Below are 23,990 nucleotides of genomic sequence, written 5' to 3'. Positions count from 1 at the left end.
CACAATATCCATTGCAAGTGACCAGAATGGATGCTTCTGATGGACTGAAGAGTCCCATGGATGGGGAGCTCACTACCTCACAAAGCAGCCTGTTCAGACTCTGCCTTCTAAATCATGCCTGAGGCTGTTATACTTGACCATGTCTCTAAACCTCACAAAAAAACGGGCTTCCTGGTCAATCATTTCCTTCCAACTGGGATTCCAAGCCACAAATCACAAACTAAGGGACTGGAGTAAAACCGCATCATTCTTCCTAACACAAGAAAAATATCAAGCTCAAAATAAGACATTATCCCCACTCATGAAAATGTATTCTAGAAATGGGAATACAGAAACCCACAACCATTCTACTGAAGAGAAGAAACTCACAGGCACAGATAAATTCCCAAAGAAGAGTGTGAGATAGTTTGCCCTCATTTCTCTCTAAAGACTAAGGACTTCAGGAGATTCTCATTTAGAAAATTCTTTCATTTTTTCTGGAATACAAGAGAGGGACAGCCATCTTTTCAGTGCTCATCTTTCTTAATATATTAGAGCTTCTGGTTGTCTCTAATCAGAGTAGAAGTTGAAGCTGATGAACTGGGGAAGGAGGGTGGGAAGTTCAACATGGGCAGTGGGTCTCCATAGCTTTTCAGGACACACTGTTACTTCTCTTAACCCAGAATCACCCCATTTCAGGTGTGTTTCCTGTATTTCATTAGAAGTTGCCTGAAAGTTGCCTGTTTGATGGTGAGGTGGAAAACCACATTATAAAACGATAATGGTGCTTCAACCCCACCCAAATTTTTAAATGATAGTTTATGGAATGTTATGGATAGTTTTAAAATAATGGGCTGCGAAGTGTTATTTGGCAGGTGGGACACAATGTTTCTTCCCTGCCCCCCCCCTCAAATTCATATGTTGAAGCCCCAACCTCAATGTGATGGTATTTGGAAGTGAGGATTTGGGAAGGTAATTAGGTCATGAGGGTGGGGCCCTCATGACGGGATTATGGGATTAGCACGAGCTAGCTCTCTCTCTCTCCCTGCCACGTGGGGATGTAGTGCGAGGGCAGAAGAGAGTCCTTTCCAGAAACTGAACACTGCTGGACCGTGATCTTGGACATTCCAGCCTCCAGAATCGTAAGAAAAGAAATTTCTGTTGTTTAAACCACCTGGTCTGTGATATTTTGTTACGGCGCCCCAGCTGACTGAGACACAAAGCAATAAGGAAAATTAAGGGAAGAGGGCAGCATCTCCAGATGATGGCTCTGACAGCCTGCCTCTGAGGGGCACCAGGCAGCACAGCGGGGGTGGGAGGGAGGGGTGGGAGAAGGTTAGAGCCTGGCTGGCCCACCCCTCCTTAGACAGCAGGCAGCACAGCAGAGCCAAGAACATGGGAAAATGCAGGACCTAGAACCAAAAACATTAGCCAGGGAACGGGGTCAGCAGACAGAAGGCTACGGGTAAAAAAAAATAAAATAAAAGGATACAAAATTCTGGGGCAAGTTCTTTTCGGATTCTTCCAAAAACAGAAAGTTGGTATTCCTTGAAGCATAGCCTGAGATATTTCACAGTGTGTGGGTTACAATGTTATGAGTGTCTTTAATACACATGATGATTCCCTACAAGTGGTGGGGGGTAGGAGCGAGGGGGTAGGATTTAAGAGGACCCAACTCTCGCGTTAGTCCTGTAGTAAAGCTAACATATGCCCAGCTGCTGGGCCCCTCGTGCCCTCTGGACCAGCATGCGCGGGTTCTCCGTTCAACAGCAGGAAAGAACAGAGCAAGGCCCTTGGGTTCAGAGGGTGAAAAAGTGCAGGCCCACAGAGAGGTCCTTGCTCTGAAGTCCCATTTCACCTTCTATCCCAACAGCTGTGTCGTCTCTGCTCGGAGCCTTTCTGTTGGGGTCCCCACTTGAATAAAAGGAAGGAGACAGAGCCTCTCAGGGGACCAAGCGCAGAAGCGAGGCTGGACACAAGCAGCCTCTCTCCCCAGGGCTGGAAAGGCACTGCCATCTCCCCCAGCCAACCATCCTCTAAGACTTTCCACCGTTGATCACAAGTGCAGAGACCGCCAGCCGCTTCTACGGGGACCAGGCTTTGCTGGGGAGGATCAACACTTGCTCATGACCAAGAGCAATAATGTCTCTTGAGAAGGGCTGTCAGACATCCTACCAGACTGTGACCAACACCTCCGCCTTTCCTATTATTCATAGTTGCCTTAGATCCAGCACCCAACATCCAGAGAGCTGTGCCCCAGGAGGGGTGTTCACTCACAACTCCCGCTGGGAATCACAGCCCTGCTCTATGTAATCGTGTATTTCAATATGCTAACAGTAGTAAGCTGGCCAAGATAAACGGAATGGAGTTGGTTTAGTATTTAATGCCAAGTAATACACAGCTGATTAATCCAGCCCACAGATGCACTGAAATCATCTGGTTATTCCTTGCTTCTCCATTGACTCCTTCCTCAGGCAGGCATCAACTGAGAGATGACCTTGGCCGGGCCACGCACGGTGTGATGTGAAAATTGCTTGCAGTTCCCAGCAAGGAGCTGCACCCTGCAAAACAGCCTTTGGATTGTTGACTCACCAAACCGGACAGCCAGCGTTAAGACAGCTGTGAGGCACACAGAACACAGGACGGCTCTGCCGCCTCCTAGGTGGCGAGACAAAAGAATGTGAGGAGAGGGGCAAAGGGGAAGGCCGAAGAATGCCACTATTTGCAGACCCTGTGGGAACAGTTGCCAAATGGAAATTCCTGAAGACATTTGTGAGGGTAGCTGGTAGATATCCCATCAGAGGTCTAACTGGAAGGGGAAATGGTGAAGTTTTATTTAGAACACCGCAATGCAGAGAGGAGTATGATGCAAAGTCCCACTCGATTCTCAAATAGTAAGAGAGAGCAGAACACCTTGACATCCTCCCTATCCTCAGTCATCCTATGCCGTATGACTGGTGTTCAAAACTAGGATGGAAAACGTCAGGGAAGAATGTTAGTGAATGAAGAAATGGCAAAGGGATATTTACTGGGCAAGTATTTACTGAGCATCTGTTATGCACCGGTCACTGTGTTGGGGGCTAGGTACGGACGGAGTGGACAGCAAGACGGACCACAAACCGATGGCAGTCCAGACAGGAAGGCAGACACAGTGCGAGGAAAACCCGAGTGGGATCAGAGGTGGGAGTTCAGCTTCCTACAAATTCTGTCACTGGAGGCTCTTCTTTGTGTCGGTCTCCTCCTGAGACGGAGCTCTTTGTTAACTGCTACTTTGCCTGTGCCTTCAGCTCCCCTCCACTGTACTTCTGGGCTCTGCCTTCCCAGGGTCTGGCTTTTTTTTCCACACGGGGCTAGTCATGGTGATGAGCAGGGCCTGGGAGGCTGCCCCAGCGGACCCGTGTTAGGAAAGCATAGGGTGGTACCAAGTACATGACGAGTGGCACCATTCAATACGTATTTCTCGTAAAAGGAGCCGCACAGTGTCTTCTCTGGGAAGCCAGCCCACATGGCGCTGGGGGTCCCTCCTCTGTGCTGCACCAACAGCCCGCACACCCCTCTGTCCTTCGGCATGGTCTGAGGCTGCTGTTATTCTGAATTCTGAGGTGACCCTAACATCTTTTCCATCTCCCTCTCGCTGGTGTTTGGTGTCAAGGACGCACAGGAAACGTCTGCCATGGGGTGAGGATGCCGGACGGTTTCCACGTATTTCTGAGCCCTGCTCATGGGGACAACACACAGGCAGGGGGCTATGCACGTGGAACACCAGAAGAGAAAGGCCAGAAACACCCTTCCAGGCCAGGCCAACGGGAGCACTAACTGCGGCTGCTGGTGGCAGTCTGGTGGGACAGAGCCGGGGCCTGGACAAGCTGCAGGCTGCAGACCGGCTCGCGCTTTCTGGGAGGGTATCGATTTCCCCTGTTTCTGCAAGCCCACTGTTTCACTGGTTAGCGGCAAATGTGAGAAATGAAAAGCATTTCAATGGGACTTACAGGAAAACGTCTGGGATTCTTAGATACACCTTTAAGTTTTTAAAAGCAAAACGTTTCGGCTCCCTTGAAATGTTACTTCTTTAATAAGGAGAGTGGGTTCCACCCCCCCCCACCCCCGACTGGCTGTTTTGAAGAAAAGCCTGTAATAAAGCCACGTTTCCAGAGCCTATTAGATAGCAAATGATCCTCTAATTTGAAGACATTAAGAAGCCAGAGAAAATATTTTCACAATGTGTATGTCACATGAAACAGTAAAAAAGCAAAATGTTCTCTTTCAAATTGTTTTACTTTTTGAAGGTTTCACCCTGAGCTCCAACCTAAGGGGTGTGTGTGCACGCGTGTGCGCGGGCACTCCCAAGCATGCCTGCACGAGGAGGGGGAGCAGATGTGTGAGGGAGAAGGACACTAGTGGCTCTAAAGGGCCGCCCAGGGAGTGAGGCCTGGAGCTGTCGGGCTTCTTCCTGGCCCGCAGCTCAGATCCCAGAACTGGTGAAGTTCTACTGCCATCTCGTGGCACCGTGACACGTTCACAAGAGGCACACTCTGCTCAGACCCTACAGACGAAGTTCCCCAAACACCCCAGTGGCCCACACAAAGATGTTTACCTGCAAAAAGGTTAGAATAAGAAATAATCTTGCTTTTTTATTCAAAAAGATCAGTGCTTCACACCAACTTGGTTTCAAAAAGACCTCATGTCTTAAGACTAAGGCTACCATGACATTTATTTTGCCATATTTAACAGTTTCACTCTGAAAAAGCCCCAATGGAAAAAATTACCTTCAAAACCCATTGGGACATTCTCACATAAACTAGGACATTTCACAAACAACACAGTTCTGTCTTCAATATTCAATCTTTTCAATCTCATCCATGTCTTCAGGGTCGAGCTGCTTGATACTGCTATCTAAGAGAAGGGAAGAGAACAGAAGCAGTCTTAGCCTGGGGCATACACAGAATTTCATTCCACTCAGCTCTGAATTTCTGAAGATAGTGACACCTTCACAAATACGTGTTCCTGTCATCCCCTGTATGGAAAGCCCTGAGAGAGAACATTCTCTAGATTAGATAAGGAAGAGATAGGATTAAAATAACCAATTAAAACTAACTAAAAGAGCATCAAATGTACCAAACAATAGAATAGCTGTGTCTAGATACGTTGGGGCAGAAAAAAAGGCCACAGTGGAGGTGAGGGGAGCCTGGGAAGGGGCGTGGCCCTACTAGGAGGAATGAATGGGCATGTGTGGGGTGGGGTGAGGGATGGCAACAGGGAGGGAAGCTAAGGTGCCTCTGCTGAGGTCACTTCCCAGGATTTGGTCATAAGGAGCTTACCATAGCAGGCGTGGATGGATGGTAAGGGTTCTTTCTGCCTGCCATCCCTCCTTGCCTCTCCTAACAGAGAGGTGCTTAATCAACTTCCCTGAAGCGTCCATGGATGTGCCACAGTCTAGACTTTCCCAAATCGTATTCCAAACTGCATAGGTGTGCCTCTATGCATTTCCCCAGGGACAGTGTCCATTGCTTCCCACAAAAGTTAAGTACCGTTTTCCCAAAAGGTGAAGATATATTCGGGGTCATTCGCGTGTACCTCTCCCCCTGCTCCCCAGTCATGTCCGTGGGCCTTGGGGCCAGGGGTAACTGAGAAGTGGATGCCTCAGGTTACCATCAGAACTTCCATCAGAGCTTCCATCAGAGTGCAAGCTGCTGGTCCAAGAGCCCAGAAGGTTACCAGAGTCTGCCTTGTTTGGATGTGGGGTGGGAAGAAGGGCAGCAGATCTCAGAATTTAGGACTATCCTAGTTGGTAGGGTGGGGCCAGAGGAAGAGAAAAATGTAAATGAGAGGGGAAGCTGGGGACAGAATATAATTTTTTTTAAGTTTATTTGAGAGAGCGTGTGGGTGTGAGTGGGGGAGGGGCAGAAAGAGAGTCCCAAGCAGGCTGACTTGGGGCTCGAACCTACAAACCATGAGATCATGACCTGAGCTGGAACCAAGAGTCGGACGCTTAACCAACTGAGCCACCAAGCACTCCAGGAACAAAATATAATCCTAAAGGACTTTATTACTTTGTTTTGGATGGTGCGTTATAGGACATGAAAAGCTGCCCCGGGTCCCATAATGGGCAATAACATAAACCTGAGCTCATATTAATTCCACTTGATTTTCAAGTTGTTCTTCAGCTACCATATATGGATGATTTACTCAACGGCCTCACATTAGGAGCTCTAGCACTCACTGTGGATTAGGAGCTTCCCACTCCCTGGCTCCTGTCCCCAAAGACCCTAAACCTCTGGGTACTAGGTCCGTGACAGACACCATCACTGTCACCATCAGCAGGATGCACAGTTCCCACTGTGACAGGTGCTACTTACTAAAGTGATCCTGGATCTTCATAAGCAGGGGTAGCTTATCCACCTCAATCATGTTGAAGGCCAGGCCTTTCTTCCCGAAGCGCCCCGTCCGCCCTATGCGGTGAAGGTAGGTCTCATAGTCTGGCTCCTCAGCTTGGTTTACAGGGAGATCAAAGTTCACAACAATTGTGACCTGCTTCACATCAATCCCTGGAAGAGGAAAGACACTGTGGGGTCCTGCGACTGTCTCCTTAGGACACAGCTATTCATGAGCCCCATCTGCCAGGGAAACTCTCTCTTAACAGCCGTCATTTACAAACAACAGCTGGTTTTATGTCACTGAAGTGGATACTTTGGTCAAGCAGTTTGCTGGCCCAGGGCACCTAGGATGCTAGATTTAAGAGTGTCAGTAGAAGCTAATTCTACAGAAGTTTCAGTGTGTACAAAGAGCGTGTGTTGTGGACAGGGCTCTCGCCAAGCCCACAGAGCCTCCTCTCCGTTCCTACTCTGCTAAGTCCCCGGCAGGACCCCCTGTCTCACGTGCCCTACCCTTCACTGGACCCCACGCCACTCCATGCCGCAGTCATGGTTCCAGCCAGGACTTTTTTTTATCCCTTGCCTCACTGTTGTAACAACCTCCAGACAAGTTCCCCCTCTTCTCTCCTCCTCCAGTCTCTCTGACCACGGTCACCATGGCAACGTCCTGGATACCTAAGTTCAGGGCTGACTGCCCAAACTGCACAGGATGAAACACAAACAATTCCAGATTTCCAAACCACCTGAAGTCTCATCTCTTCCTCTCCTGACTCAAATCCAACACTGTAGTCACACGGCCTTGCCATTTCCCAAGCAAACTGTAAATTCTTATCAAATTAGATTCTACCCTTTCTTCAAAACCTTTCACGTCTAATGTTCCCGGAAGAATTCTATGATCCCCCAGTGCCTCTGTCTCCCAGCACTAGAAAGCTGTTTCGGTCACAATCCTTCTCCTCCTTGGAGCTCCTGGTGCCCTCTTTCCTCCAAGGTCTAGAGGTGTGCCATCCAATATGGCCCTCTAACTTTAAATTAATTCAAATTACAAGTTCCTCAGTCACACTAGCCACATTTCAAGTGCCCAGCAGCCCTATATGGCCACTGGCTACCAACTGGACAGCACAGAACAGAACATTTACTTCAATGTAGAAAGTTCTACTGGATGGCACTGGTCTAGATAGTCAAGTGCCTAGACGCTGAGCTCCTGAGGGGCTGGGACCTCATCTTTTTTCAGGCTCCTCTTCCACAGTGCTGAGCTCCACCTGCATAGCAGGTCTTCATTTCTATCTGAATGAATTAGGAAACATGGTTTGAGTATGGGGTGTAGGCAAGGGTATGGGAAGAATGAATAATGTAGGAAGGCCTGTCTCCTGAAAAAAACAAAGAATTTTCCCCAAAGTAGTCAATAGTTTTAAAGTTAAAAACACCTCAGAGATGATCAATGTTAGTCATTAGGGAGCATGAGTCAAAAACACAATGAGATACCACACACATCTACTAGAATGGCTAAAATGAAAAAGAGTGGCAGTATTAATTGCTGGCAAGGATGTAGAGCAATTGGAACTCTCCTACATTGCTGGTGGGAATAAAAAATGGTACAGTCACTTTGGAAGACAGTTTCAGTTTCCTATGAAGCTAAACATACATCTACCATATGACCCCCAAATCCTACTTTATTTATCCAAGAGAAATGAAAACATGTCTACACAAGACCTACATATGAATGTTTATTACAGATTTATTCAAAATAGCTCCAAACTGTGAATAATTCAAATGTCCTTCAACTCGTGAATGAACTAATTGTGGTATATCCATTCAAGGGAATATGACTCAGCAATAAAAAGGACCTAACTACTAATATATGTCACAACACTGATGAATTCAAAAGCATTATATCAAGTAGGATAAGTCAGACACAATGGCTACCTATATATGATTTAATTTATATAGCATTCTGGAAGAGACAAAAAAGTAGACAGAAATCTGATCAGTAGTTGCCAGGGGTCAGATGATATGAAGAAGAGGCTAGCAGCAAAGGAGCACAAGGAAGTTCTGGAGGGAGAGGGAAGTGTTCTATACTTTGATTATAGTGATGACTACATGACCCTATATGCTTGTCAAAAATCTCACTGTATGCTTAAAATCCATGAGTTTTATCATACGTAAATTATATACTTCAATAAACTTGACTTTAAGTGTGTACACACACAAACACACACACACCTCGAGCACAGACATTGGTTGTTATAAGAACTTTCTCTTTCCCATCCCGAAACCTCTGAATGATGGAGGCTCGCTGATCCACGGTCAGCTCTCCGCTTAACAAAGACACTTGGTGGCCATCCTGCATCATCTCCACAGTCAACCACTTGGCATTTCGACGAGTCTACATGAAAACACAAAACCCAGCACAGCACTCCAAGTCAAAGCAGACCTGCTGTGTTTGCAATGCTCACTTACGCATGATGGGGAAGCCAGAAATGGCTGCACAGGGATTTTGCTTTACCTCTCCCTCAAGTCCTAGAGAAATCTTAGAATAGGCATGGAATTTGTCCACCCCCTGTACTTCCTAGGGTCACATCCTCTCAACCTTTAGGAGCTTTGACTTCTCAGCCATTAAGGAGAGATAAAATGCTCGCCTACCTCATGTGGTAGTGTGATGACAAAATGGGATAATGCAGTAATGACACCCTTAGTCCCTTTAAGAAGAGTGCTTCATGTCTGCCAGGAATCTCGCTCAAATCTTTACATGCATTACAGTCATTTGCTCTCACAACAACCTGATGACATAGCTACCTAAATTAAAAAAACCCAAAAACCCAAAGCTTAAAAACATGAAGTCACTTGCCCAAGGTTTCATGGCTAGTCCGTGGCAGAAGCGAGCTTTCTTTTATTCTACAAGTATGTGTTCAGTGCTGTCCCTGTGCCAGGCAGGAGCCATTCTAGTGGGCTACAAAAGTAAGACAGATGAGGTCCTGCACTCATGGAGCTTATAGTGTTCGTGGGGTAGAGAGAAAATAAAACCAATGCGTGAACATGAAACACGTCCGATGGAAAAAGTAAATATGAAAATAAAACCAGGGTAATATTAACAGTGAGAGACGGAGTGGCTACTTTGCTCATAGTAAGTTAGGAATTAGATGAGAACATTCTTAATCTGATGAAGGGTGATCTGTAAAAACCCAACAGTAAACATCAACCTAAATGGGGAACTGTTAGAAGCAATCCCCCTAAAATAATGATGCCCTCTATTTAACATCATATTGAGGTCCTATTCCATTGCTTAATATTTCTAAGTTTCACCCACAAAATACAGATTAATTTCTATCTCAAGCTGTTCTGAAGATTACACTAAATACCCTCTGGTACAAAAAGTGCTTGCGATGGCACCTGGCTCTATGGCACTTGTTAGTATTACCATCCCCTCGCCTCCACATGCAGGGAAGTCTGGGCATGACGCAGACAGATCTCAGCAGTTACCTGGCAGAAGATGATGGCCTGACCAATGGTGATGCCACCATAGATGTTGCACAGAGCTTGGTATTTGTCTTTCCTATTCTCACACAGCACGTAATACTGTCGGATGTTGTTCAGGGTCAGCTCCTCTTTTCGTAACTTGATAACATTAGGGTCAGGAATGATTCGCTCTGCAAACTGCCACACAGAGTCCTCAAAGGTTGCTGAGAAGAGGAGCATCTGGCACTCAGAAGGTAAAGCTCTGTAAGAGAGAAGGGGAAGACGGCCGGGCCGTCAGCCGCTGCCATCCCTGGTGCTCTCCTTGGAGGCATCTTCAAGCACATCACACCCACTGCCATGAGGGCTCAGTGGGTGAAGTGCTGCCCATAAGCTCCACCTCTGTGCAAAGGGCCACGTGTCCTGCCTTTTCTTGCCAACCAGAATTTGGAAAAACACAGGAACTGAATGTAGAACTCAAGGGCAAAATTTAGATATGTATTTTGGAGGGTATGGGGTGTCACTTGACAACTGTCTTCTTTTACTTTATTAAAAAAATTTTTTTAACATTTATTTATTCTTGAGAAAAGAAAGACAGAGCATGAGTGGGGGAGGAGAAAGAAAGAGGGAGACACAGAATCTGAAACAGGCTCCAGGCTCTGAGCTGTCAGCACAGAGCCCGACGTGGGGCTCGAACTACAGACGGCGAGATCATGACCTGAGCCGAAGTCGGATGCTCAACCGACTGAGCCACCTAGGCGCCCTGACAATTGTCTTCTTAAAAGAGGCAAAATCATGGAGACAAGAGTGTGGTCTAGATAGTCTTCATGGTACCATTTCACACAAAGTTAAATGTGGGGAAGGAAACAGGCTAGTCATCCAATGGCAGGTGTTATAGTTCTTGGGAGGAAAAGAACAGCAGCCACAGCTAACTTTATTTGGAGTGGGAAGAACCTGGATATACACAAAAGGGGAACAAAAGATAAAAATGCTACTGCATGCAAAATATGAGCTGAACCCCTAATGAATAGAGGGCCAAATTACATAAAGTTCAACAATGAGTAAAATGAATCTATGGAACTAGCAGTCAAAACAGAGGTTAATCCTGAAGAAAGGGGGCTAGCGATTCAGGGACCCCTGGAGAGTTGGGGTTCTATTTCTTGGTCTGGGCCATTGTTACATGAACACGGCCTCTTTGTGATAATTCACTCAATCGTACACTTGTGATTCATGTATTTCTCTGAACACATTTTATACATCAATAAATTTTAAGTTAATCTGATTTCACTGGAGAGAAATCATTGCTTTTGAGGGGAAGACAGAGCACCTAGAAGATAAGGCATTAGTGCTACAAGAGAGCAGGAAAGATCATGGAGTCCAGCGAGTCCCAAGTACTCTGTCAAGTCTGGGGTCTGAATCATCTGGGCAGCTTTCCAAAGTAACGATCTGATAGACTTCTTGGCAACTGTGGTAGACTGCCTACATGCGTACCTCCTTAGCTTCCCACATACCACTAGTATGATCAAGAAGAGATAAAAAGATATGAATCTACAACAACATGGAGACAGAAAAGGAGACACTGGTGGATGAGAAATTTCAATACGTTTCTGGAAGATGGGAAACTCTGGTTAACAAGAAAACATGAGCGCTACAGATGGAAATGGTGATGACAAGGGTGGTTGAGCTGCAAAGGCAGTGGCTCTCTCAGAACCCCTGAGAGCTCTCAGAGCTGTGGGCACCAGAGGCCAGAGTAAGTGGGGGCGGTGTGCCAGAAGATATGAAGGATACTGTGCATTAACTTGCTTGGGGGGGTCAGTGGGGTCAGTGGGGGAGACTCTTGGCCATCTGCTACATCACAGTTCTCCATCTGGAGAAAGATGGTACCGGGACTTGCACCCCAAGGCCTGTGCCATCTCATTCCAATGAATGATTCATTCCATGTACATTCATGATGTTCATTCCATGTACACAGACTACACAAGGAAAGGAAACACGGGCTGTTCTGCAATCCACCCTGGATTTTGAAGACTTTGTAGGAGAAACAGAATTTCAACTATTTCATTAATAATTTTCATATTGATTAAATTGACTCCTTGTTGATATGCTACTTTTGATTCTGATATATATAAAATATAACATGAACTTCACCAGTTTTTTCTTATGTGGCTATTAGAAAATTTAAAGTTACACATGTGGTTTGCATTATCTTTCTATTGGACAATACTGCGATTTAATCTTTTTTAAGCAAAAGGAAGAAAATCAACAATGGAAGGGTGAACAACCAACATAAACATTCTAATTATTACTTAATATTCTCTTGAGTAGGCAGCCCTTTTCAGCTACCGAACCTTTCGTTCTCAGTTATATATAAACACACCAACTTAGCGTAAAGGATGGCCAAAAGGGAGTCTCCCTTGATCTTTGGCCAAAATTATTTTAAATAGGAAGGCTGGCTGAAAATGTGTGTGAGGAGCAACTGGACCCCACCTCATTTCAGGCAGCTGAACATGTGCAAGTAGAAGTCTACTGTCTGTGCAGAAATCCCAGACTTGGGGATACCAGCCTCAGTAGAAGGTAAGGGTAAAGCGGAGAGCTGAAAATAAGGAACGAGGGGAAATATGCACATGAGAAAACACAGCCCACTCCCTGGCCCTCCCAGAAGGCCAGCAACCAAGTGCATGTCTCCTGGGGAGCTGTCAATAAGCTTCTTGGTTCCTACTTTTAGATTTTGAAAGGCTGGCCATTGTGCCACCAGATTCGAGGGGGGAAAGGTCTACCACAAAAGACACAGACTGTAGCAAAAAACAAAACAAAACAAAACAAGAAACTTAGGTAATTCAGAGCCAATGTTGAGAATAGAAAAAAAAATTTAAATACTATAATTAACATCCTCAGAGAGACAACAGCAGCATATTGCATCCATGACAAGAAAAGGAAGTTATGGAAAAGAAACAGGGAATGCCAGGACGATCCAGATAAGACAGAAAAAGGCAGCTAAGTGACTGTGTTATTTTAATGACAGATGGAAAGACACATTCAACTGGGTTAAAGAGGTAAATACCAAAAACAAAGCAACTGCACCACATGAAGGGAAGAACAGGGGGAAAGCATGGTGGAGAAGGAGATGTGAAAAGCATATATGGAGACCAAGCATCACAAGTTCAGGATGAGATGGGCACCATTTCTAAATTCAAAGCTGTTTTGCCTTTTTAAAACACACCAGTGCTCAGCTGGAAACAGTGGATGCTGAATTAGTTTGGCCGTACCATACAAATGGATATGCATTATTGTATCCCTCCCTTGATATCTCTCTGAAACTGAGGAAATTTACATTTCCTGTTTAGAGGTTGCAAGTAAAATGTCCTGTGGGTGAACAAATGGAGAACATTTTGACCACAGATGTCTTACCACTTTCAGTGTACAGCTAATTCTATAAGATTTTACCAATGATCATCCTGTCTACACTATACCAGATGATATATCAAATCACAGCAACAATAAATATATTCCTCCTCTTAGATACTTTGACTTGAAAAATGGGAGTTCAAAACATCTCCTTGACTTCTATAAAGTTTTAATAAATCACGGAAAATCTAAAACTGAAGACTGTTGATATCCTATCCAAATACAAACTAGCTTTTGTTCAACCGTCTGCATATGCTGCAGACAATGCAAATATAAATTCTGACAGATTCCATTCAGTCTATAAACTTATCAAAGAAAACAAAAGGATCTTGCTAGCTAAATATCCTGCATACTTTGTAGACCACACTTATAAAAGGCATATAATTTGCTTAACTGTGATGTTGAGCTTCCATTACCAAAGTTTTTGGTGACTTTTTAGTTTCCTTAAAAATTGCAGAAGCATCTAGTACATTTTTTACTGTATGTTAATGGAAGAAGAGAGTCACCTTTGACATATGCCTGTAAGATGCCTATCATTGCTGCTGGCCATGAAAAAGAGTTAAAATGTTAGTCATAAAATCATATCTTCCAAGTGTGAGACAAAAAGAACATCTTTCTCCAACTTGAAAATGTGCTGAATATAGGAATGGAAAAAAGAATTACGGTAAAACAGAAATGATATGCTGTGTGATGCCCTGAAGCAAAAAAAAGAAAAAAAATACTCATTTTAAAGGAAGTAAGACTTCTGCAGAACTCAAGACTATCAGCAGAAAAGGGGAGTTAAGTTGAACAAGACTTTCTTGTTCCTTTGCTAAAAACTGTAACTTACTCGGAATCCATCTTGGATTTCACAGACTTAAATCCCCTCGGTGCTTCACAACCATTTCCCTGAGAATTACAATGCTATCTAATGGACTTCAGAGTGTTTAAAAATGATGGACATTTTAGACCCGGGTAACCTAAGTGGTGGATTTTATAGGTGTGAAGGATCTGAATGACAAATAGCTTGTCTACAAAACAAGCCTGCAGACATAGTAGATGTGGATGTTTCTAGAAAGCTAGACATGAATTCTTGCGTGTTTAAAAAACTACTGTTGCTAGACAGTAAACTCTTAAATAGTTCATGTTTAAACATTTTATTATTAATGTTTCTATTTATTTTTGAAAGAGAGAGCACAAGCAGGGGAGGGGCGAGAGAGAGGGAGATACAGAATCAGAAGCAGGCTCCAGGCTCTTAGCTGTCAGTACAGAGCCTGACGCAGGGCTTGAACTCATGGATCATGAGATCATGACCTGAGTTGAAGTCGGATGCTTAACCGACTAAGCCACCCAGGCGCCCCCCTTAAACACTTTTGTTAAGAGGACATCACACTGGACTAATACCAAGAATTGGTGTAAGCTTGATAAGAGCAAAGCTTCAAGTCAAAATGAATTTTACATTTGACTGTATTCAGTTTTACCACCACATACAAGGGAAGAAGGCTGCAGGCAGTTCAGAGAAGTATTACTGGAGGAGGAAAGAGAAGGAGTAGAAACAGCCTACTGCACTAGGAGACAAAAAGAAATAGGTCATTGCTGATTTTGTCCTTAAACACAGGTAACAGCTGTTTAATTAGTCCTATTGTGTTGACATTCTCCTTGTAAAAAGTCTTCTATTTAAGTATCTTAAGAACATACAACAGCACAGCTGACAACATTTAAGCATGCAATAAAGAATTTAAAAAAATTAAATTATGTCAAAAATGACATAAACTACTGTTATATCTTTCTCATACATACTATTCATTTAATTAGTTCTATTGATAATTATGACTAATAGCCACTTAACTAGTTCTACTGTTGTTTTGCTTAAATTGTAGGATTTATGTAACAGAAAATATAGAATATACAATTTTAAAGAAATATACCATTTATCACATTTTTATGTTAACACACATGTATGACTATTTCTTCTACATTATATTCATTCATATATATATATATATATATATATATATATATACACATATATATATGTATACATATATATACTTTTTTTTTTTTTTTTTGGTCTGGCATGGCTGTGTCCTGCTCCCTAGAAAGTTAGTCACTGCAGGGAAAAAAATAACCTAAGAAATTTTCCCAGATCTGGCAGGCACAAGTTTTAAAAATGAACAGGGTGAGTGTACTATGTGTCTAGAACAATGAATGAGGGAAAAAGAACCCAAACAAACACATATCACTGTCAAGTTTCAGAATACTATGGAGAAAGAAGATTCTAAAAGCTTCTACAGAGAAAAAACAGGTCACGTACAAAAGTTTGGCTATCAGAACGACTTTAAATGTCAGCAACCACACTGGAACTGAGGGAATTATAGTATTTAAAAAATTTTTGTTTTCAACATTGACTCTGAATTTATAGGGAGAATTCTTTTCAACTTGGACTCCACATCCAAGCAAGCTATCAATCAAAAGACCAGATTTACAGGTACAATAAAGATATTTTCAGACATGTGGGAGATGGAAAGTAAACTTCCTGACATTGTTTTTTAGGAAGCCATTAGAGAATATACTCCAGCGTACTGAGTAAATTGACAGTAAACCAAGAAAAGGGACCCAGAAAACAGGAGATTCCAAACTGTAAATGAGGGCCAGGAAGACCTAGAGAGACAGCTATACAATGAAGTCCAGACTAAAACCGTAGAGAGTGTGCTCGGGAGAGTTTCAGGGAAAAAAAGACATTGATGGAATTTTTAAGTGTATTTGCCTTTCTGGAGATAGCATTTTCGTATGACACATGATGAAATAGGCAGAGAAAACTTAAAGATCCCCACACAGTGATACTAACCAAAGGAAGGAAAACAGACAGTTATTAAATTCTGGGGGTAGCAGTTGTACAAGAAAATACATAATTATAGTAATACCCTGTGCAACAGCAAACAGTTATCTGTATGTCCTAATGATATCACTATTAACGTAACCAACTCTTACGATGTAACTAACCACAGAGAGGGGACAGAGGGGACAGGAGGATGGGGGAGGGTAGTGGTACAAAAGAGCAGAATTCCCACCTCCTCTACAAGGTAGTCAGCAGATGACGACACATTAAGAAAAAGGCACATGAGCATATTATTTAAATATATGAAGGTTAATACCAGAACCCAGATGTATTCTCTACAGGATAGGGCAGGAGGTCACTGTTTTTCATGATGGGTCTTTCAGTACCATTTGAGTTTAATACTGAGTGCATAAATGCTTTCTTTAAAAACAAGTGATATAGATTCCTAAAGCCCACTCCCAGAAATTCTGAACCAGTGAGTCGCAGGTTAGGCCTGGTGATCTGTGATTTTAGGGCCCTTGGGTTATCCTGAGAGAAAGGCCTAGGAAAACAACAGGACAAATGAGAGGCAAAGTCAGGACTAGACCACGTGGTTCCCAATTCCAGATTACTGTGTTCTCTACCCCCCGGCGGTTATCCTCACCACAGCCTTATCAAGTTTTAACAAATTCTCTTTGGACTTTTGCTCTAATAGAGAACTTAGGGACACAATTTGGTGCCAACTCACCACATGGGTTCCACATGTAGGCCAGTGGAGAAAACAAGAGCAGTCAGGCAAGATTACAAACTGAAGAAACCAGCAAATGACAGCAGTCTAAAGGCCTGCTGAACTGGTGAAAATATTGAACCCCAAATTTGTCTCAAAAGCAAAAGAAGTAAGGAATTAAGTAGTGAAGGCAACTAGGAGCAGCAGACAAATCAAACTCCCCCTCCAGACAGAAGATTCAGGAAGAACAAGGATGGATGTGAAACTTACCTCTGAATACGAATGCTTTGGTCTGAGAATCCTTGTGTGTCAATCATCACGTCTGCTTCATCCAGGACAAATACACGGATCTTAGTCAGATCAATTAATTTTCGCTTGAAACACCAATCTAGGACAGTCCCAGGAGTGCCGATTATAATCTGTTTGGTGACATCGGTTCCTCTGGGAACTAGGGAGAAAGGGATTGAAGGACTCCTTCAGATGCGACGCAAATGACCCTAAGAATCCACACATCAGGGTGATGCGACACAGGACTCTTCAAAGTACATTTGGTGATGATTTTGCAAATGCAAACCCTGAGGGCCTTCTCAGATTTTGATTTTGCAGAGCTTTAGGACAGATTCCTCAGTTCCTAGGATTTAGTAATAACAGTCTTGACTATTTGATTCTGTCCACGATCGGTTAAGAAGCCACCCTGCAGCAATAGCACTGGCACAGTGGTGGAAACCCTACAAACTGTCCCCAGACAGTGTCCCCATGTTAAGTTCGTAGACACTAAGAAAATAGTGCTCCCATTTTCACACTCTACAAAAACAAATACATACATGTACATCCATATGTTAATGAACTGAAAAAGAAAGCAAACAACAGAGGTCGGTGAACAAAACTAGTTATCCTTGGAAATAGGTCTTTGGAGGACAAGAAAGAGAAACTTTCACTTTTACCTTCTGACCTGTGTTTTAAAGATCTTTTTCTGCCATGCACATGAAATACTCTAATGAAAAAGTTAAACGCCACAAGCTGTCTGCACAAAATGCCTGAGCCTCAAAAAAAGAAATATATGTAAGCACCATCTTGCAGGATGTGGAAATGAAGTAGCTAACATTTACTGGGTCCTTCTTATGCTCCAGGCTTGCACACGGAGCGTCATCTGCACCGCTTCATTTAATTCTAGTAACAACCCTTTGGTACAGGTGCTGTCATAGCCCCCGCTTTAGAGACAAAAAAGCCAAGAAGGGATGTAACATGCTTGCCGGAGTGAGGATTTAAAAGGTCAGCCAGGACCGGCTTTCTGGTACATACTGTGATTCCCTCGAATGGCGTACATCACTTGAACATCCACACAGAATTTTCCCATCCGTTCGACCACACGACCAGTCTGCAGAGCCAGTTCGTAAGTAGGAGCTAGACAGAGGCACTGTGAGAGAGAAAGGGTAAGTTGAAAGGCTCATGCAAGCCATCGTGCAAATCTGACATACAATTAAAGTCTGTTCAGGAAGAGGCACACATGCAAAACTGGAGATTTTGGTTGACTAAAATATCTTCAATTGAACACAATTTAGCAGCTGACAGATCTGAGGTGAACACTGAATATGGGTGGGGGAGAGAAGGGGCTGAAGGTGGAGAAACACCTTTTACATATTCCTCTCTAAAGAGTTATAGAGAGCCACAGGTTATGCTTTTTTTGTGGGGGACAGTGAGGTGTAGGGAGGCTGGGAATCCAGAAGAAAGATAATGCAAGACAAATCACAGCTTGAGCATGACCCTCATAACTTCTTGCCTGCTATTAAGTTTGCCTACTTCCAGAACACTCCCTGCTTGATCCACCGTATACAATGCTGGCAGAATATTCCCTAAAATTTTCCTGCTACTTCCACCCCTCTATACCTGGTTGATGAATGAAGAAGCTGATGCAAGAAACTGGTGATGTTTAATGCATTTAAGATCAGTTAAGAATCTGAGATACAGAGAAGAGGAAAACATAGCTACAGTGCTAAAAATTGTTTCCACACACATTTCTCAATGTGTGTTCATGCAGTCTTTCCTGAAGAGTTTTTATTCATCATATCAAACCCTCCCTGAATATTTATTTCAGTGAACTTTTCTAAAAAAGCACAAAATTTCAAATGCTGGGCATTAGTCATCCATCTCCACAGCTTATCCTGCTGATCAAACTGTAAACTTACCAAAAGAAGCCTTGTTTTCCCCACGGCATAGAGTGCACTCAGTACTCAGGTACTCAGCTTGTCAAACGAGTTGATGAGTACAGGTTAGAGAAACAGGGAAAGAATACCACTTTCCATGAGTGGAAGCCAGACTGAGCACATGGCAAGATCCATTCCTGTCCCTGCTCAGTCACTCTTGACATCTGTGACCTTATGTGAGACACTTCCCTCCCCAAGCCCCAGTTTCCTCCTCTGCTAAAGGGGGAGGTGGACCAGGTGATCCTCTAGTCCTACAGTCATCACCAGTGAATGCTCACTTTAGGCCTAGCACAGCGCTAAAGAGGTACATTACTTAATCTGCACGACAATCCTATGAGGCATTCATTCATTCATGAATTCATACATTCATGCATGCATTCAATGCTTAATGAGCGGTTTCTACACTGTGCTCAGAGTCAGGAATGATCCACGCCTTTATAGATGTTATCTTTACAGACACGGAAACAAACATGGAAAGATCTACTAACTCACCTAAGACATTCTACTAGTAAGCAGAGAGGCTGGGATTGGAACCAAACAATGAAGACTGTGTTCCCAATCACTGTCCCCTACTGCTGCCCAATGCTCTGTGATTTTATGAAAGAATGTCTATTCTAAATGCCAGCACATCATTGAAGTAATATGACCCATTACTACAATATCATTGGCATCTTCAAGCATTCCCATCTCTCCCTCAGCCTTTCCTTACCTGTGGGAACAATTCCAAGGTATTAACTCGGCTTAGCATTGCCAACACAAAAGCAGCTGTTTTTCCTGTTCCAGATTGGCTCTGGGCTATGAGGTTCTGAGGTCTGGAGAAAAGAGGAGATGCCTGGGTATAAACTGCATACAGGAGACTAAAAATAATGAAGTTGGGATAGCACTGCCCTGGAAACTCACGGGTGTGCCAGCATCATAGGGAGAGCCATCTCTTGGATTTTGGATGGTCTATTAAAGCCCATTGCGTAGATCCCTTTTAATAACTCTTCCTTCCTGTCAAAAGAAAAAAAAAAAAAGCAAACAAAGCCTATGACTGGTCAGCAGCCTCTGAAATACAAACTCCAAAGGTGCATTTTTAAATTAAGCCACTTTGCAACTGAGATTCAAAAGTAGTATTTAGAAATATACAATTTATACCTCGAATTCCAAACATATACAATCATGCTTGTACAGTTTTACCATTAAAATAATAAGCTACGCTACAAGCCCAGGCTGAGGACAGTAATAAGAGCCTAACAATGAACTTTCAGTTGAACCCAGCAAAAAAGGAAAAACCTGTCTGATAAAAGTGTATTAACTTGCCAGGAGAGTCTTATTTTCCACACAAGCAGAAAACAGATTTACTGTTTAATTCTTTTCTTTCCTTTTGTTTTTTTTGTTTTTTGTTTTTAAGTAGGCTCCACATCCAACATGGAGACCAACATGGAGCTTAAACACACAATCCTGAGATCAAGACCTGAGCTGAGATCAAGAATCTAACACTTAACCAACTGAGCCACCCAGGCACCCCTCTGTTTAATTCTTTTTAATGAATGACAAACTTTGATGCTTTAACAGCAATTTTCAGAGAAGACAAAATTATGTCGAGGTGATCCTTACATCAATTCTGTCTAGGAGTGGAAGACACAATATTATCTCATCCTTCTGAGCTAGCATTTAAAGAAATTTTTTTAATGTTTATTTATTTTTGAGAGAGAGAGAGAGAGAGAGAGAGAGAGAGAGAGAGAGAGAGACACCGCAAGCAGAGGAGGGGCAGAAAGAGAGGGAAACACAGAGTCCAAAGCAGGCTCCAGGCTCTCAGCTACCAGCACAGAGCCTGACACGGGGCTGGAACTCACGAGCCATGAGATCATGACCTGAGCTGAAGTCAGACGCTTAACCAACTGAGCCACCCAGGCACCCCAGAGCTAGCATTTTTAAATGCATCCTTCCTGAGGTCTCCTGATAGATGTTAGAAAGAAGATAAAAAGAAATAGGTTGGAACACGTCCACCTTCAATAACAGGCACATTTTGCTTGCGGTTAAATTGGCAGGTTATTGGCAGCCAGCTGTTAATCATAAGTAGGCTTCTCCTTCCATTTAGAAAATGTCTGAGCATTGGGATTTTGGATTTTTTTCCCCCTTAAACGGGTCCCTATCAGTAACTCTTCTGATTAAAACACACTTCCTTAATGAGAGTTAACAGATCCCTAGCAAATGCAAACCCATTTGGGAAACTTATTCATTTTAATGCCATCTAAAACAAAATAGAATTAGGAAGGTAACAGCTTATAACTTATCTAAAGGAGGTGAGAGAGAATATTTGGGTCATCAACGTCCCTATATCTGTATCATGGTATGGCAAATAGTAATATGGCTGTGTTGAGCTTAGTTATCTCCCTTAGCATGTCAAGGTTAAAATATTTTACCATCAAAATTTTCTCAATTTGCCGCACAACTCAGGTATTGTAGTGCTCCTTTTTCAGCTATACTTTACTTGCACGCAAAATGTACACATCTCATTTTAATACTGAATATTAGAACAAGAAGGGTATTCTGAGAGTTTTTATTATTAGCAGATTACTTTGTTCTGTACCACTCTGGCATTTTCCCACACAAAATGAATAAAAATACTTACAGCCGCAGCTCTTCAAATGTTTTCACTGAGTAGAGTGGAGAGCTGGGGTCCTTCTGTAAGACTTCAACTCGGTGACTGGATTCTACTAATGACTGCCGGATTAATTTGTTTAAGAGTGAATTGGCTGCCAAATCCACTAGAAAAGCAAAAATAAAAAAGGAAATATTGCACGAGTAAATCCAGCTTCCTAAATGACACCTAATAAATTGCTCCTTTCCATTCAGTGGTTGTATATCAAGCAACTGCTCCTACTCTTATCTTCCTTCTAAAAGAAGGTTGTAGAAAGAATGACTTAACACTGAGAGTTCCTTTTTACATGAAGATCCAGTTTCTTATGCTCTGCTGTTACACCAACCTCTGGCCTTAAGCAAGCCTACATCCATCACCACCAGACCTAATTTTGCCTTGCCAGCTGAAAATTCTCGACTCATTCCCGCATATTGCATTTCAACTCCCCCTAAAGAAATACAGCCTACTCCTAATTTAGTATTTCTTCTGAAATTCACGATTTATAAAGAAAATAGAGAAAAAGTCCTTTTTCACTTAAGATTATATTATTCACTCACATTGTGAAAGTCATAATTAATTGATACAGAATGCTAGGTTACATGCAAATGAATTTACTCCTACCTACATCGTCTTCATCATCATCTTCCGTGTTATTAGAACCATCTAAAAGGATGGAAAAGAAACAATAAATACCAAACAGAAATGTTTGTATGATCCCAATATCTCTCACCAACTCCACAGTGTGCACTGACATGAAGGGTCATCCAGTGGAGGAGTGGGTAAAAAGACAGGGAAGGTAGTGGAGGACCCTGAGTATTAAATTAATGGAAGTATATTGTATTTCAGTTGCCAGGGGCCTGAGGAAAGCAATGCTTTTTAATTAATTGAGACCAATTTGCTTTATCTAACAGCACTCACCTACGTTTGGGACTGTAGTACTCCTAATACCCCGAAGGTTCTTCCGGGGGTGGATGAGGTTTGAAAACTATTGAAAGACACAAATTGCAATCAATATTAGGAAGCAAGCCACCAAGCAGCCCAGTGCTCCCCACTAGCTGGGAGAGACCACCCGAATATTGTTTCCTTTGCAGTTTCGGGTATTAATGGATTCTTTTCAGGAACAGGTCACCTGTATGAATTATGCTAAAATGAAGGAGACTTTCTGCTGCCCCTGTACCTTAAATTCCTCTCTATAGTCCTCTAATCTAAATGTGGCAGTCCTTGGGGCGGGGCGGGGGGGGGGGCCGGTGTCACAGAACCAGTAAGGAATGGTAGATAGAAAAACGCGGTGGTCGGTAAGATGGAAGCTAGCCGAGGCTAAATGGTCAAATTGGGAGAACAAAAAACTCCGAGGTCTAGTTGGGACTATCAGCTGCTTTCTCTCCCAGGACTTCTAGGGGGTCTTCGTTCTGCCCTTCAAACCAAAGGTCTTGCGTCTCTCGGGGTCTCCTTCCTCTGGCCCTCCCCCAAATCCTTACCACATCACCCCTCCACCATTTGACACCCCACGCCACACGCTAGCGAGGCTTCCCCTCACCCCCCCCCGCCACATCCCCCCCAGCAGATTTCCCTCTCAGAGTGAGGTTCTGGCTCCCGCCCACTTCCCCTCCCCGCCTCAGCGGCGGTTACATGACTGTTCAGCCGCTCGCTCTCCGCCGCCCCGGCGTCGCCTCCCCAAAGTAACGACGCCATAGCCGAGATCGCAGCTCCCGCCCCCAGCACGTGCGCCCTCCCGTGGCACGAGGCAGTGCCCGGCCCCAGCCAGCGGCCAATGGGCTTCCCCTGGGGGCGGGCTTACGCGCCCGCGAGCATCCGCCGCGCGGCGCGCAGGCGCACGAGCGCCAGGGAGGTGGGGGGGGGGGGCGGGGGCAGGGGGAGTTGTGGCCGCCGGAGCCAGAGAAGTGTGATCCTGGGGCAGGTTTCTATTCCACCAGCAACCCCATCCGTGCCAGGTGTTAGAAACGGGCGACGGGGCGCTATTGTCGTGAACATTCGTGTTCCCCTAACTTCTGCTAACCCAACAAAAGCTTGAGACTCTAAGCCGCCCCAATTTTCGCACTGATTCGCGAGTTCCACTTTCTTTAAGCACCACTCACTACAGACAATTCAGCTCACCCATTCCCGGTTTCAAGCACTCGTGCCCACGTTTCCTCCCAAATATCCGCTTCTGTATTAAAAGATGTCAGAAAGGCCAGAGAATTGCATAGGATAGTAAAGGGGCAGAATGAATGAGTTTCATTTGACAAATTAATTCAAATGCAAAGATGAGAAGGGGGAGTGAAGTTACCCAAGTTCTAAACTTCTGCCCCTGTTCTAATACCTGTGATGTTTCCACATACCTGCTTGTTTTAATTTTAATCTTGATATGCGCCCTTTGCTAAAACAATCATGAGAAAACTGTTTTCCTTGCGGTAAAACCTCCACCTCTTAT

General features: G+C 43.7%; 1 protein-coding gene across 2 annotated transcripts; it reads right to left on the bottom strand.

The window, feature by feature from the left end:
- Positions 1-4,641: 4,641 nt before the first annotated feature.
- On the bottom strand, positions 4,642-23,266 carry DDX25 (DEAD-box helicase 25). 2 transcript variants are annotated; one of them, XR_003972457.1, is made up of 13 exons: positions 23,189-23,266; positions 22,478-22,544; positions 22,181-22,222; positions 21,551-21,686; positions 19,834-19,926; positions 19,643-19,745; positions 18,032-18,146; positions 17,000-17,177; positions 9,828-10,065; positions 8,571-8,733; positions 6,336-6,524; positions 5,508-5,760; positions 4,809-4,872 (listed from the first exon to the last, which is right to left on the bottom strand). XR_003972457.1 is itself a non-coding variant. In XM_030333131.1 (12 exons), the coding sequence occupies exons 1-12, from the start codon at positions 23,249-23,251 to the stop codon at positions 4,811-4,813; spliced, it is 1,449 nt and encodes a 482-aa protein (XP_030188991.1). In that variant the 5' UTR covers positions 23,252-23,266; the 3' UTR covers positions 4,642-4,810. The 2 variants fall into 2 exon arrangements, 1 of the variants encoding a protein (XP_030188991.1); XM_030333131.1 differs by lacking the exon at positions 5,508-5,760 and having other exon boundaries at positions 4,642-4,872.
- Between the last annotated feature and the right edge of the window lie 724 nt (positions 23,267-23,990).

The sequence above is a fragment of the Lynx canadensis genome, chromosome D1 (assembly GCF_007474595.2).
Source record: "Lynx canadensis isolate LIC74 chromosome D1, mLynCan4.pri.v2, whole genome shotgun sequence".
In the NCBI taxonomy this organism is placed as follows: Eukaryota; Metazoa; Chordata; class Mammalia; order Carnivora; family Felidae; genus Lynx; species Lynx canadensis.
This window is presented reverse-complemented; position numbering and strand designations above follow the sequence as displayed.

What these genes read in the sequence shown, in the direction of transcription:
- DDX25 (XM_030333131.1), bottom strand. Translation starts at nt 23,251, where the DNA reads ATGGCGTCGTTACTTTGGGGAGGCGACGCCGGGGCGGCGGAGAGCGAG. An exon ending in GCGAGCGGCTGAACAGTCAT is followed by an intron (nt 22,545 to 23,188) that starts GTAACCGCCGCT and finishes GTCTTTCAATAG; the next exon opens with TTTTCAAACCTCATCCACCC. An exon ending in GAAGATCCAGGATCACTTTA is followed by an intron (nt 4,873 to 6,335) that starts GTAAGTAGCACC and finishes CCCTTCTCTTAG; the next exon opens with ATAGCAGTATCAAGCAGCTC.